We start from the raw sequence: 15,553 nt of genomic DNA, 5'->3' as shown, positions 1-15,553 counted from the left end.
AAACACTGAAAAGAGTCCCACGCAACACAGATGACAAGCAAAACTCACTAACTCTTAGAAACTTATTCTGGACATTGGCCCCCGTTTTCTCCAGTTTGATATTTTTCAACTCTTTAATATAAGAGAACAAATTTTGTGATTTGTTTGGAAAAGAATTGAAGTAATTTTGTCTCCTTAGTAAACTGTGGTTTATTTTTTCACATTTTATCCTCCAAATGGTTTAGCCACAGTTTCCAGTTTCCAGGAAACTCATTCATTGTAGGCAGAACCCATCAAATTAGCAGTCAAATGAGTTTGTTTTTTCCTCTTCTTCCATGAAAGAGATATCTAACAGAGAAAAGGTCATTTTACTTCAAGTCTTTAGAGCTAAGAAAAGGATAAGAAATATGAATTGGTGCTCTGCTTTGATGTAAATGTGGCTTTAAAAAAGCTATTAGTAAAATCCTTATCAATTTTTCTTTATGATAATCGCTTACTATGCCTAAATAAAGTATTTGAGTTGTAAAATGTTTTTAAACAGAGTCTAAGTCACTTTATAGAAAAAATAATGTTAAGGCAATTAAGATTATTCCCAATGTTCCTCCTAGTTTTGTTAATATACATATATGCATATGTAATTGCACTCGTCCTTTCTGAATGCACATGTTCTGTCTTCCGTTTTGCATGACTAAAATGGTTTTGTGAATAGGTGCATAACAGAATTACTACAAGAGGTTTTTCAAATGCTCAGTATTCACATTGCCACCTCATACTATGTGGTGAAAACCACTGATTTATGTGAAATCATAAAAGGGGAGGAGGTAGAAAGAAATGAGGATTTATGTTAAAAAATATTGTAACTCTAAAAACATGTTTGTTTTTATTATATTTTCGCAAAAAGAAGGAAAGGGAGTATTTAAATCTTACTAGAAAGGGAGCCTATGTAATATTCCTGGGTAATGCCACTTATTTATTTTTTAACTATTCTAGTGGACATTTGATAATATTAGAAGATATTTATGAAAAAAATTTTAAACCTAAGGGCCTAATTTCTACTTAGTATTTTCCTTCAAGAAAGTCATAACTTAAAGCCCTGATTAAAAGGCTGTATTACCAGATGGCTGTTAGTAAGCATTGAACAAGGGTGTATGTTTTTTAAATGACTTTATGAAAATTAGAAAATTTGTCTATAGTACTTAGAGTGTGCAATTATGTTTTTCTTATAAATAATTTGGAGTAAATACATTAAAAGAATATTCTGCATATATAAATCACTGATGAATGGATACTTTTTAATTCATAAATTGCATTAGTACTCAATCCTGATGGGCATATATGAGTGCCTTACATATTCTAGTCAGAAGAATCCTTGCCAAGGGAACTATTACCGCATAAGGCAACCCTTCATTTAGCAGAGCAGATGTACAGTATAACCTTTTTATAATGATAATGGATTTTCTGCTTCACTCTCACCAATATCTAATAATAAACGCTTATTGTACATTTCACCCTCTTTTTCTCTTATATGACACTTTCTACCAGCAGTACCAATATTTCCAAACTGAAGAATGAAAGTGAATATGCTTTATCAGCATTTTATCTTAGGGCGATCTGTTTTATAACATGGATCCCATGACAAGTATTTACGGCACAATTTCTGTATTTTGGAAGTGGGCATTTTGCTAAGGAAAATCTGAAAAGAGCTGATTTCACTTTTAGTGATTGTTAATTTAATTAAGCTGATGTGAGGAGGGATTTTTGAAGTATGTGGAGGGATAATTTTGATACTTAATCAGGCCTAAAGTACTTCTTTAAAAGAGGAATCTTTTATATATTATTAAGCCAGCTATTGGAATATTATTATTCCAAGTTACTAACTTTTGGAAAATTTATAATGTAGCAGTTTTTATGATATTTTGGAAAGTTTTTATGGTGAGACTGTTTCTTTCCTGACAGGTGTATTCCTTGCAAAGGTTCCCGATTTCCTCCCACCCTTCCACGCCCCGCTGTAGCTGTATTACCCTTTAAGCTTCCTTACTGTCAGACTGCCACAGAGAAAGGACAAATGGAGGTATGCACAAATCTTACCTTGACACTCTGAGTTTGATAATACCCTGCCTGTGACACAGACATTTAAAATTATTCTGATGACCAGTGTTGAGTATTCATTACTTTATAATTAAAGAAATAGCAGTAGCTGTGAGGGAGGAGGGCTGCTTCCAGGGACTTTATCTAAGAGGTAAATGGGTGTGACTGTCAGGGCCTCCCTAGGGTAAGGCGCTCACTCTTGGGCTTGGACAAGTGCCTAAGAGGACAATGCCTTCATGAATTTTGTACCCTTAGGTGCCAGGCTTGCCTCACCTTACTCCTAGCCCTGCGTCATCAAAAGTCATTCGATATCTTGCAGTTAGTTATTCTAAACAAGAAACAAATCAGCTTATAAAAATCTAGTTTACCAAGTTCTCTGAGCATCAACTATGATAGCTAGGAAACTTTAAAATGCTATATACAGTTGACCCTTGAAGAACATGGGTTTGAACTGTGTGGGTCCATTTATACATGGGTTTTTTTCAGTAGTAAATACTACAGTACAGCACCATGCAAGATTGGTTGAATCTGAGGATGCCGAACCTCAGATATGGAGGAACCGCATATATATGGAGGGCTGACTATAAGTTATATGCAGATTTTCAACTACACAGAGGGTAGGCACCTCTACCTGCTACATTGTTCAAGGGTCACTGTGTTTCCCTTTTTTTTTTTTAAGGATAGAAGATAAAGTCAAGCCATAATATCACATTAGAATTGTAAAATAAGCTGTAGAAAGGAATATTTCAAAAAATATTTTATTCAGAAACCGGTGTCATATGATAAATGTTTAACACTTGCGTGGTATTCAGCTGATAGTTGGCTCTAAGCAGTTTTTCCACTTTTGCAGGAACAGTACTGGCGTTCAATTATGTTTCACAACCACCTTGATTATTTAGCTAAAAATGGTTATGAATATGAAGAGAGCACTAAAAATCAAGCAATAAAAGAACAACAGGAACTTTTAATGAAAATGCTTGCGGTGAGTAAAATAAGTATAGTGGGGAAGGAAAGTTAATTTTTTTTCTCTAGGTTGAATTTCTTAATGGTATGTGAATTAGCACCAGGTTCCATAGCCTAGAATTTCTAAGTTGTATCTGGTGGTGTTTTTCTCCCTTAAAAGTTCTGTTTCCCAGTTTACGTTGCAGATTAAATATTTACGACATTGCCTCGTATCTAAGATCATAGGAAGAAATAAACTCTTCTGGTGCTACCTCCCTGTTTTGTTTTTGCCGACTGGTCTGTGTTTTAATAGGCCCTGTAGGTGATTCAGATGCTTATTAATAAAGTTTGAGGACTGGCCCTAGCTCCTGCTCTTATCATGTGCAGCAAATAAAGTTTGAGTGTAGACTTTTAGGTCTGCAGGCTGAGCAGTCTTAAGAACTTTGATCAGGCTTTTAGACATGCCTGCCTTTTGTTATCCTCTTAGGTAAAAGTTTGTCTGTAGCCAGTGACCAGGTTTGGTCCCCTGGATATTTACATACATTTATCTTTAGAGATAAAAAAACTTTTTGAAACATAAGATTCATAAGTTTGTGTCCTCATTCCAGGTTGGCTTATGAGGAGGAGTATAATGTAATTTCTTCTGTGCTCTTCTTGCACTAGACTGTAAACACCTTGAGGGCAGTGACCATGTCCTGTTCACTAATGTATGCCAGGCACTGATGTAGTGTCTGATACATAGTGTACCTCAGTATTTCCTAAGAGAGTAAATGGCCCAGACTTTCCATTTTAAAGTTGAGGAAAAAAACTTCTGAGGGCAAAGTGATATCTGAGACCACAGAGCTTATTGTAACTTGTCTCCAAAAGGTGATATTCACTACTGTCACCTCTATGCAACACTGCCTTGCATTTAGTATTAAAGAAATTTAATTAGTTTACTATAGAGTAAGTTTTGTTCCATTCACAAAGTCCCATTTGTACACCAACATGAACTAGTAACCTTTTTATTTTCTACAACATATGTAAGGAAACGTGTTTGATTTATTTACCATTTAGCCTTAGAGGAGCTTTTCCGCTGGAGTGCAGTGTTCCTCAGCAGGGTGCTAGTAGCATCCTGTTAGTTCTTTAGCATTCCTGCCCCCAGGCAAATGCCCATAGTTCCACCTAATTACTGGGAAAACCATACTACTTTCATTTCCAAATGCCCTCTGAGGCAGAGTACTACCCTGATTGAGAAGTACTGCTTACAGATAAGCGATTCTGGAAAGCTTGAGAAGGACATGCAGGTAAATATCTAAAGCATCTATGCTGATGAATCAGACTTGACATGTCTAAGTAACAAAGTAATACTTCTGTGAATTATGAGACCTTTAGTAGTCTTCAAAATATTAGTTTTCCTCACATTGTACTTCTATTGCCTCACTTTGAGTCGTCAAAATTCATACCAAAAGAAAAAGTCATGATAAATGAATGTTTTTCATTTTATATTGTAAGTATAAAAAATAGAGCAAGAAAAAGGAGGTTGTTTGCTAATTTGGAAGTTGTATAACTGTTTCTGGTAGTTAGAGATCATAGACAATCATACTTAAAAAGCTAATGGGTAAATCTATTTGCCCACCCACATTCACTTAGTAGCATTTGTGTGCCAATTCTAGGCAAAGTAATAACAAATCATTTACAATTTATTCTTTCTTTCACTTTGCTACCCTGTTCTGTGAGTGCAGGTGGTGGAATGGGCAGGAAAACAAATTTAGGAGAACCATTTTTGAATTTTTAAATAAATCTCTTACTCTCCTTGCAATCAATAACTTGAAATAATATGTCATATTTCATTGTTGATTGTGAAATGCACCAGTACTTTACTTATTTAAGTCACTAAGACAGAAAGAAATGCTTCCATTTAAACTGACTCACCATCAATTGTAAGATGGTTCTCAACTTCAGAGACAGATGTTAAAATGTGTAAAAATGTGCCTCTTAGAATCAGGGATACAATATCTAGAAAACTTTTCTCAGTTCTACTAGTAGTATCATTCTTTTATTTTTAAAAAGTTTTACTCAACATAATTTGACTTTTTTCCCCCTTTTTTTCCTTTAGCTTTCTTGTAAACTGGAGCGGGAATTTCGTTGTGTGGAACTCGCTGATCTAATGACTCAGAATGCTGTGAATTTAGCCATTAAATATGCTTCTCGTTCTCGGAGATTAATATTGGCCCAGAGACTTAGTGAACTGGCTGTAGAGAAAGCAGCAGAATCGGCAGCCACCCAAGCTGAAGAAGAGGAAGAAGAAGAAGAGGATTTCAAAAAAAAGTTGAATGCTGGGTAAGAAATGTTTGAGTTTTACCATCCTGAATATTGACTTGGTCTTTTTATAGCCCTTTATTGAATAATATCATTGTCTTTTAGTTACAGTAATACTCCTACAGAGTGGAGTCAGCCAAGGCTCAGAAATCAAGTTGAAGAAGATTCAGAGGATACTGGAGAAGCTGATGATATAGAAGAAAAACCAGAAATACATAAACATGGTAAGATAACATCTTGAAGGCAGTTGAAAGATGAGATGTGTCATGTGTGTGACTTCTCCCCTTTTACTTGGCTGAGGGGAATTGAATACCCATACTTTTTCAAGACATCTTTCCTGTCTGATTGTTGATTACAGAAGATGACTTTATCTTCCCATTTACATTGTATTGTTTTATCTTAATTATTCTGTAGGAGAAAACCCGTTTTTCAAAAGTGTAAATTCCTCTGATATGCCAGCTATTAAGTCAGGTAAGAAAATTTGGATTTTGTAATATTGAGAAAATTTTGAAGTAGTCTTTACAGTGATACATCTACTCAAATACACCTTACTCTTCAGGGCCTGTTTTGTTGTTGTTGTTGTTTTTAATCAGAAATGTTTGTGAAACAGTGGTCATTTAACAAATACTTATTAAATGCCTATTTTGTATCTAGTATTTGCCTGGGGTGGGGGGCTACAGTGGTCAAGTAGACATGCATGTTTGATCCCTGAATAAACATTATAGTACCAGCTGGCTTTTAAAAGTATACATATATATATATGTTTGATTTTAATATACTTTTACATGTGTACAGATTATTGAAAGAGCATATAACAGGTAGCTGTAATCTAGTCAGTGGTGGGGGATGGTTTGGGACCCCAAGGAAGGCCTCATGGAATGTTTATTTATTTTATTTTATTTATTTATTTATTTGTGGTATGCGGGCCTCTCACTGTTGTGGCCTCTCCCATTGTGGAGCACAGGCTCCGGAAGCGCAGGCTCAGCAGCCATGGCTCATGGGCCTAGCTGCTCTGCGGCATGTGGGATCTTCCCAGACCGGGGCACGAACCCGTGTCCCCTGCATCAGCAGGCCGACTCTCAACCACTGCGCCACCAGGGAAGCCCTATTTTACTTTTTAAATTTATTTTTGACTGCACTGGGTCTTCATTGCTGTACGTGGGCTTTCTCTAGTTGCGGCGAGCGGGGGCTGCTCTTCATTGTGGTGCGCGGGCTTCTTATTGCGGTGGCTTCTCTTATTGTGGAGCACGGGCTCTAGGCCCGCGGGCTTCAATAGATGTGGCACACGGGCTTAGTAGTTGTGGCGCAGGGGCTTAGTTGCTCTGCAGCATGTGGGATCTTCCCAGACCAGGGCTGTAACCCGTGTCCCCTGCATTGGCAGGCAGATTCTTAACCACTGCGCCACCAGGGAAGCTGCCACGTGGAATGTTTAAAGCAGAGATCTAAAGGATGAATGAGTCAGCCGGGCAAAGGTGGGTGGGAGCAGAAGCAGAAGAAAAGCATGTGGGCTTAAGGAACAGCATGTGTGAAGACTAAAAGAGAGGCTTGAAGAGCATAGAGAGCAAAGAGGAAGTGGTGCTGAATGGTTTTGGAGCAATGAGCAGGAGCCAAACCTTGCAGATCCATGTAGGCCATGGTAGGATTTGGACCTTTATTCTGAGGTTGTTGGGAGGCTGTTGTAGGTTTTAATGAGGGGCAGAGTATGGCACACTGAAGAGGAGGACTGCGTATAAGGAGACTTCTGAGGTAGTCCCAAGTGAGATTGAATAGACTGGGGTGGTGGTGATTGCTGGTAGAAAGCATGGGAGGAATTGAAGAGGTGTTTCTGAAGATGATATAGAGAGGATGGAAGTTCAGGGTGTGAAGAATAACTGTCAGTTTCTGGCTTGAGTACTTGAGTGAATGATGGTGCCATTTACTGAGTCAGGAAACACTAGGAAAACGTGGGTTTAGATAGGAGGACGATGAATTACTATTGGCTGTTCAGGAAAGTAGGATCTCTGGGATGGAGATATAAAGTGAAAACTGTTGACATAAGTATAGCAGTTTAAACCATGGGTATGGGTGAGTGAGCACTGGCGGAGGATCAAAGTGAGGAGAAAAATGAGGTTAGGCCTAGAGAGGAGGAGGACAAACCATCAAAAGAAAGTGAGGAAGGAGGTAAGCCAGGGAATGCAGTATCTCAGAAGTCAAAGGGGAGATAGTATCAAGAAGAAAGGAACACTCCGCTATGTGGAATGCTGTTGAGAGGTCACACAAGGTGATGGCTGGAAAAGATCCACCAGTTTTGGCTGCATAGGGTTTACTGAGTTCTTAGCAAGAGCAGATTCTGCAGGGTAGTAGGGCTGGAAGCCATGTATTGGATGGAGGAGCATGTGAATAGTGAGGAAATGAGAATAGCTGTGTAGACAACTCTTGAGAAATTTGGCTGCTTAGGGGAGGTGAGGGAAAATTATGTGGGGGGCGAGAAGGGGATGTGGCAGAGAGCGTGTTTGGTTTTTGTTTCTTTAAGTTGGGAAACTTGAGCCAATAAAGAAGGAAAAGTCAAAGATGACACGTGTAGCCATTGATAACACAGGTTTCTTGAAAAGCAGGAGTGGGTGGGATCTAGAGCATTTGTAGAGGAATTATTAACTAGCTAAAATAAGGCACCATTCTTCCCTGGTAACAGGAGAAAAGAAGAGATCTCTACATATTGTATCTGTCTATTTCATAGTGGCAAATTGGGATAGTTCCCATCATCTAATAGCTTTTATTTTGTCTTAGAAATAGGAAGGAGGTCATATATAGTTATTAATAGTTTTAAAGTTGCAAAGTACATTATTTTCATATAATACAGATTAAAATATTCCATAATTCTTATAGAAGTCATAAGTCTTCTGAGTTTTACCACTATTAAGTGAGGGTTTCTTTCTTATGAAAGGTGCAGTTACCTCTAGCAACCAAGGACGAATAAACCCCTTCAAGGTAAACTCTTTCCAGTGATGTTTTCTATTATTTAAATACATTTCCATACAGAGAAATATTTCCAAACTACCAGACGACCCTCCCCAGACTTAAGAGGCATTAAAGACTGCAACAGATTAAATTTTAAAATATTTAAATAAGTAAATATTTTAAAATAAACAAAGATGAAAGCAGCACTAGTTCCTGCTTGGACCAGGAGTTACATTTTCTACTTATCTTCTGAGAACCTACAGTTTTGAAGGTTTTCAGAACTTGGGGATGTGGTATTTGGGAATATGCGCATCAGTCTTAATTTGGATTATACCAAATATATTCATTTCCGAAGGTGAGACTACAATACAAACTTAACAGAAATTTAAAGGAAAAATAAATCTCTTGGCATTTTTTTTTCTGCTTTAAACATTAAATGCTAATATTAGTTTGCTTTGTAGGTATCAGGCAATTCCAAAGAGCCATCCATTTCAGTGAATTCAGTACGTTCAACTAATATTTTAGACAATATGAACAAATCATCCAAGAAATCTACTGCACTTAATCGAGCTACAAATTATGAAAAGTCTCCAGTTATAAAGCCTCTGGTTCCAAAACCAAAGTCTAAGCAGGTATGATTTCACCTGCCCCCATCTGCAGTACACAACTCATAGTCTGTTTGTCTTACTTTAGTTTTGTTCACTCTTTCGGGTATGAGACAGGAGGCTCCAGTTGTTTATAAATGATTGTCTAGTGAGGGCAATGGTTCTCAATTCTGGTTTTGCATCAGAATCACTTTTTAAAAATATGTAGACCCAGGACAGGGACTCATGCATCTATCTGTATTTTTTTTCATTTTCCAGATGGTTCTGATGCATGTCCCTATTTAACGACAGCTGGTTTAGTACCTAGCCCTAATCTTTCCTTGTTTTGTGTTCTGATTTTGCCTCCCAGATTGTGTCCCAGTTTTGGTATTTTATCACAGATTTGTCATCAGTAAAATAGACCTATCATTTGTAATTTCCATTTCATATAATTTTATTCATCTAGAATACATGAAATTTGAGGTACAGTTTTTTTGGGTTTTGTGTGTGTGTTTATACATGTTTATTTTCAACAGAGAACCTCTCGGGACTTTACATGTTGGTGTAAGAATTCTAAATAATTATATTTCTCCACATTTTTCAAAATTCGCTTGTAACATATAAAATCATACTAGATTTTGTTGCGGTGTTCATTATGTTTGTTTTTACAGGCATCTGCAGCATCCTTCTTCCGGAAAAGAACTTCCCAAGCTGATAGGACTGAGGAAGTAAAAGAAGAAAATCCTAAAAATCCATCATCTGAAACCCCAGCTATGTGTCCTCAAAACACTGAAAACCAAAGGTCAGTACGTAGAGAAATTTAGTGGTCTCAAGATGTAGTATTCCAGTAAAAGGCATACAGAAGTAGCAATACAAAATTATGTGGCCCTATTATTCATTCATGTAAATAATACATTGGCACGGGTAGTAGGCATTCTGAACACTTGTAACTTTAGGGAAGCCACAAATATTGATTAATGTCTATTTATATTACTTATTAAAGTATGCTTTGATAAACTGCATACATGTTTTAAATTGTGGATACGTTTTGCTGGGACACTGTATTTTATAATTAGTTCATTTTTTCATTTGTTTGTTTTCAAATCGTTAGTATAGTTACATGGGAGAAACACAGTCAAAAGATAGAAAGAGATTTGTGATGAAGAGTAAATCTTTTCCCTACCCACCCAGTTTCCCCTCCACAAATAGTCACTGCACAAGTTTCTTATGTAGCCTTCTGGAAATATCCTATGCATGTACACTTAGATTTATCTGTTTTTTTTTAGTTTTACAGAAATGGTAGTGTACTCATTGTTCTGTGCCTTATTTTTTTCATTTAATAGCTTTTGCAGATGATTTCTTATTACTACATGAAGAGTTTCTTTAATCTTTTTACTTCCATTGAATGGCTATACCATAATTTATTTAGTTCTCTACTGGTGGACAAAAGGTAGTTGCTGGTCTTTTGCTAGTACAAATAGTAGTACAGTGAATAACTTTATATGAATATTATATACCTATAGCTGTAAGATGGATTCCTGTATGGTTCAAGCTAATGTACAATTGTAATTTCGATAGATATTGCAAAATTGTTCTGCATGGATGTTGTATTATTTTATACACCCCCAGCAATATGAGAGTTCCTATTTGTCCATATCCTGTTTGTCCACCAACTCCTTGTTACCAAATTTCTTGATCTCTTGTATGTTAGATTTATTTAAAATACATCAGCTAAATTGAAAAAGTCACCGTTTCATTTTTAGTGTTATGTATCTCATTTAACCAATATCTGATGTTAACCAATTTAATTTGAAGGGATAGCTGTGGTTTTTATTTTTTCCTATTTTCTGAATTTAATTTAGATATTAAACAGTGAAATTTTTATTTAAGAAGATTCCATTTTTTATACTATCAACAGGCTATACAGAAACAAAGTGCTCAGTAAATATTAAATGTTTGCATTAAATCTTCACTTGTGACCTAAAGACAGTTTGTGTCAGAACTGAAATCTAATGAAACTGACAAGTATGCTGTGTCCATGCTTTACATAATAATGGTACAAGAAAGGACCCACACTCTCAGGTCAACTGTGAGGGCAGGGGTGAGGAGCTTGAGAGAAGTCATGACGATTTCCAATAGCTGGTTTGGGAAATGGAGAAAGGCTACCAAAGATACATGGAAGGGTTATATTGGGCTAGAGGGGCGAAGTAGGATTGGAGACCTTGAGCCTGTCAACATTCATAAAAGAGTTGAAAGTTCAGAGTTTTGCTGCACTTGGAAAATACAAATGTGAGTAATCCCTTTGAATTGATCTTATAAAGGATTTTTTCAGCTCATTATTCCTGCAGTCTCTAGGCAGTTTTAAGTAATATGTAATTATGAATATTAACAAGTGTAATTAACTGTGTCTCTCTTACTTTATATATAGGTATGCTAATGGTTAATCACTAACCTGAAAAATCATGAAGCACTTTTAAGACTGTCTTAATTATAAAATTTTTTTACATAACTGCTATTTTAGGCCAAAGACCGGGTTCCAGATGTGGCTGGAAGAAAACAGATGTAATATTTTGTCTGACAATCCTGACTTTTCAGATGAAGCAGACATAATAAAAGAAGGAATGGTTCGATTTAGAGTATTGTCAACTGAAGAAAGGAAGGTAAGTAAGGATAATTGTATTGAGAATGAGACTTTAGTGAATTCCCAGGGTTTTTTTTTTTTTTTTTTATTGGGGTATAGTTGTTTTACAATGTTGTGTTAGTTTCTACTGTACAGCGAAGTGGAGTTCCCTGTGCTATACAGCAGATTCTTATTCGTTATCTATTTTATACATATTAGTGTATATATATCAATCCCAATCTCCCAATTCATCCCCCCGCCCTCACTTTCCCCACTTGCTGTCCATACATTTGTTCTCTACATCTGTGTCTCTATTTCTGCCTTGCACACCAGTTCATCTGTACCATTTTTCCAGGTTCCACATATATGCATTAATATACGATATTTGTTCTTCTCTTTCTGACTTACTTCACTCTGTATGACAATCTCTAGGTCCATCCACGTCTCTATAAATAACCCAATTTCATTCGTTTTTATGGTTGAGTAATATTCCATTGTATATAAGTACCACATCTTCTTTATCCATTCCTCTGTTGATGGACATTTAGGTTGCTTCCATGACCTGGCTATTGTAAATAGTGCTGCAGTGAACATTGGGGTGCATGTGTCTTTTTGAATTAGAGTTTTCTCTGGGTATATGCCCAGTAGTGGGATTGCTGGGTCATATGGTAATTCTATTTTTAATTTTTTAAGGAACCTCCATACTGTTCTCCATAGTGGCTGTGTCAGTTTACATTCCCACCAACAGTGCAAGAGGGTTCCCTTTTCTCCACACCCTCTCTGGCATTTATTGTTTATAGATTTTCTGATGATGCCCATTCTAACCTGTGTGAGGTGATACATCATTGTAGTTTTGATTTGCATTTCTCTAATAATTAGTGATGCTGAGCAGCTTTTCATGTGCTTCTTGGCAATCTGTATGTCTTCTTTGGAGAAATGTCTATTTAGGTCTTCTGCCCATTTTTTGATTGGGTTGTTTGTTTTTTTGATATTGAGTTGCATGAGCTGTTTATATATTTTGGAGATTAATCCTTTGATTGTCCGTTGATTCATTTGCAAATATTTTCTCCCATTCTGAGGATTGTCTTTTTGTCTTGTTTATAGTTTCCTTTGCTATACAAAAGCTTTTAAGATTCATTAGGTCCCATTTGTAAGGATAATTGTACTGAGATGGCGACTTCAGTGATTTCCCAGGTTTTAAAAATTCTTAAAGAAAGTGCCTTTTTCTGTTTTTAGAAATTGAATACATTCTGATAAACTCTTGGTGGAGAGGAAATACAACAAGCAAAATGTCAGCTTTGAACCTATGGATATGTAATAATTATTATTTAGTGCTGATGGTTAATTTTTTGGCAGATGTACTGCTTACATCTGTATAAGTTTCTGCATATTGTAAGTTAGGGGAATACCCCAAGAAAAAGTGCATTACTTACCAAAAGCAAAAAAGATTAATAAGTAAAAATGAAATTAATTCACATTTTTGGACTACTACTCTAAAGTCCTTGTAAGCAGAATTTCTTAAAATGCTGTTTACTTACACATTGAATACTAAATGAGAATACTGCTTTGGGGGGAAAAATCAGGTGTTCTGTTCATGTGGAAAGTAGGACAGGTGGCTTGTACCTATTGCTCCTCATGTCAGTTTCTGCCATGTGAAAGAAGGCTAAGAGCAGCTTTCTTTTGCAAGGGGAAGGATTGTGTGTGTTGTATCAATAAATCTCAGACTTCCCTTCCCTAGGAATGACTGCGTGCAGCATGGGCACCTTGTGACATAGTTACTTACCTTGATAAGCTGGTTTTTATGAATAAAACTAATGCAAAATTAGGAAGCTAGAAACTGGTCTTACCACCTCTAGCCTCCTTTAGAATCTCATTAGCATCTTTGTATTTCTCATTTTTTATAAGTATTTATAAAAGGATAAAAATTGTAAAGAATTAGATAAAATGGCATCTGAATGAATAAGACCTCATTAGGAAAAGAGGAAGAGATTTGGCAAAAGTTGTGATTGTGTTCTTGAACACTTAAAAATGTAATCAATATTTTTAGTGTAAACCTTAAACATTTCTTAAATCCAGTCTGTTAATGTGAAAAATACTACAGGTCAAATGGTCCCATTTCAACAACAATGACTAGGAAGGAAAATAAAGTAGGAGGAGGAGGAATTGTTATAGATTAAAAGAGGTTTAAGAGGTAAATGAAATGAGTGAAGCTTGTTAGGTTCTTGCTTAGTGAGTAGAAACCAATCCCAAAAGCGTGTATACCGTATATAACGTTCCTGATATGACAAAGTGATGGGGATGAAGAACAGAGAACTGATTGCCAGGGGTTAGGGCCTGGGAGAGGAGTGGGGTGGGGCAACATGTGGAATCCTCATGCTTATGGAACTACTGTTCTGTATCCTGAATGTGGTGGTAAATACACAGCCTACAATAGAATTATACACACACACACACACACACACACAAACAAGTAGAAATAAAAAAGGGGATTTTATCAATGTCAATATCCTAGTTGTAATAGCGCACTACAGTTTTGCAAGATGCAACCATTGAGGGAAACTGAGTAAAGGGAACACGGTGGCTTTCTGTATTATTTCCTACAACTGCATGGAAATCTATAATAATCTTAAAAGGTTTTCTTTCTAAAAAAGTACCTGCAGTTATAGTGTTTTGCACTTCATATGCTTAAATACAAGCAGAGTTTAGATTTAAATATTATAGAGGTAGAATGTAAATTTTTTAACGTGCCCTGCAATTAAGTAATAAAAGATTTGTTTAAAAAAAAAAGAACCCTTAATGATTAGTTTAACAATTCAAATGCTAATTATGCTGCTTTACATAAAGGAATGTTGCCTGCAAAAGTAACGAAATCATGTCCTTCCTATTTCTTTGTTAGTGCCTAAAAACTTTTCTCCTGCAATATTTTTATAAAGGCATGGGCTGCCAAGGCCAAAGGAGGAACTGCAAGTGATGGAGCTGAAGAAAAGAAACGAAAACGTGTGGTCGATGATAGTCACGAAACTGAAAACCAGAAAGAAAAAACGAAGGAGAATCTGAATTTGCCTAAAAAGCAAAAACCTTTAGATCTTTCTACGAATCAGAAACTGTCAGCTTTTGCATTTAATCAGGAATAGAGTAAGGAAGTGTACTTAGGAAAGTAATGGATTTTTTACTCATCTTTGATGAATCTAGACCTTTTAAAAAAAATCTTTAGGAAACTCTTTATATATTTTTAAAAGAGTTTAAAGACTGCTATTTGTCTTTATAAGATACTGTAGTAATTCTATTGGTGTAGGTAGCAGGGCATCTGTAAAAACTATCATCTCTTCAGATTGCTCTGCCCCCAAATGGAGGGCCATTCAGAAGCATTGTGGTCATGGTCACTGACTGGAGGCCAGTGTCATGTCCCATTGGAAGCTGATTTGTTTTTGTTTCTTACCTTAAAAATCATCAAAGCCAAGGTCTTAAAACCTCTGAACATTGAAGTACCTTGTAGGGTTTTCCTTCTTTGGTTCACGTCATGTACTGGGAAGTACTACAAAAGTCCTCTTCCCAAGTGTGCTACCATAGACTGCTCTCTATGTCTATACTGGCCCCAGGGGACCATGTTTTTTTTTTTTTAGTATGGGCCCTAAACATGTAAATAATTTTGTGGATGAGACCTTTTGTTTGTTTTGGCAGTTTCTTCATATATTACCTTTAATTATTTGTGTAGCCTTTTTTTTAAAATAAAATTTTTTCACATTTCCATATTTAGCTTGATATGGTCTTCACATTGTATTTCCATGAAATGGAAGTATTTCTAGAAAATATATTTTATATTTATTACCGTAATTTCTACCACCCCCCATCCTATTACACAGTATACACACAGAAGAGAATTGAAGATACTGTTTTGATAGCATTACAGCCCAGCACGTAATGTGCTCCTTGTAAGCTACTCTGGTTATCAGCATCAGCAGTGCTTTTCTGAGCAAGTCTTTGAAGCCTTGATAAGAGAGTGGTTGAAGAGTAATGGAAAGTGTTTAACTCCTCTTTTATTTTGAACAAACAAGATTTAATTAAGTAGTTCATACATTTTTTGGTTAGTATTCTAAGCAGA

General features: G+C 36.2%; 1 protein-coding gene across 1 annotated transcript in view; it reads left to right on the top strand.

Annotated features, from left to right (window-relative positions):
- WDHD1 (WD repeat and HMG-box DNA binding protein 1) overlaps positions 1-15,157 on the top strand; it is a 56,470-nt gene extending 41,313 nt beyond the window's left edge. The window contains exons 17-26 of the mRNA XM_030855032.2: positions 1,936-2,050; positions 2,918-3,049; positions 5,108-5,331; positions 5,416-5,534; positions 5,725-5,781; positions 8,234-8,277; positions 8,709-8,879; positions 9,503-9,633; positions 11,353-11,491; positions 14,385-15,157. Coding sequence (XP_030710892.2) covers positions 1,936-2,050; positions 2,918-3,049; positions 5,108-5,331; positions 5,416-5,534; positions 5,725-5,781; positions 8,234-8,277; positions 8,709-8,879; positions 9,503-9,633; positions 11,353-11,491; positions 14,385-14,585 — 1,333 coding nt within the window. The 3' untranslated portion in view covers positions 14,586-15,157. The remainder of the gene's footprint in view (positions 1-1,935; positions 2,051-2,917; positions 3,050-5,107; positions 5,332-5,415; positions 5,535-5,724; positions 5,782-8,233; positions 8,278-8,708; positions 8,880-9,502; positions 9,634-11,352; positions 11,492-14,384) is intronic.
- The last annotated feature ends 396 nt before the right edge of the window (positions 15,158-15,553 follow it).

The sequence above is a fragment of the Globicephala melas genome, chromosome 2, assembly GCF_963455315.2.
Source record: "Globicephala melas chromosome 2, mGloMel1.2, whole genome shotgun sequence".
NCBI lineage: Eukaryota > Metazoa > Chordata > Mammalia > Artiodactyla > Delphinidae > Globicephala > Globicephala melas.
Note: the sequence above shows the minus strand (reverse complement) of the source record. Positions and strands in the feature narration are given on the sequence as shown.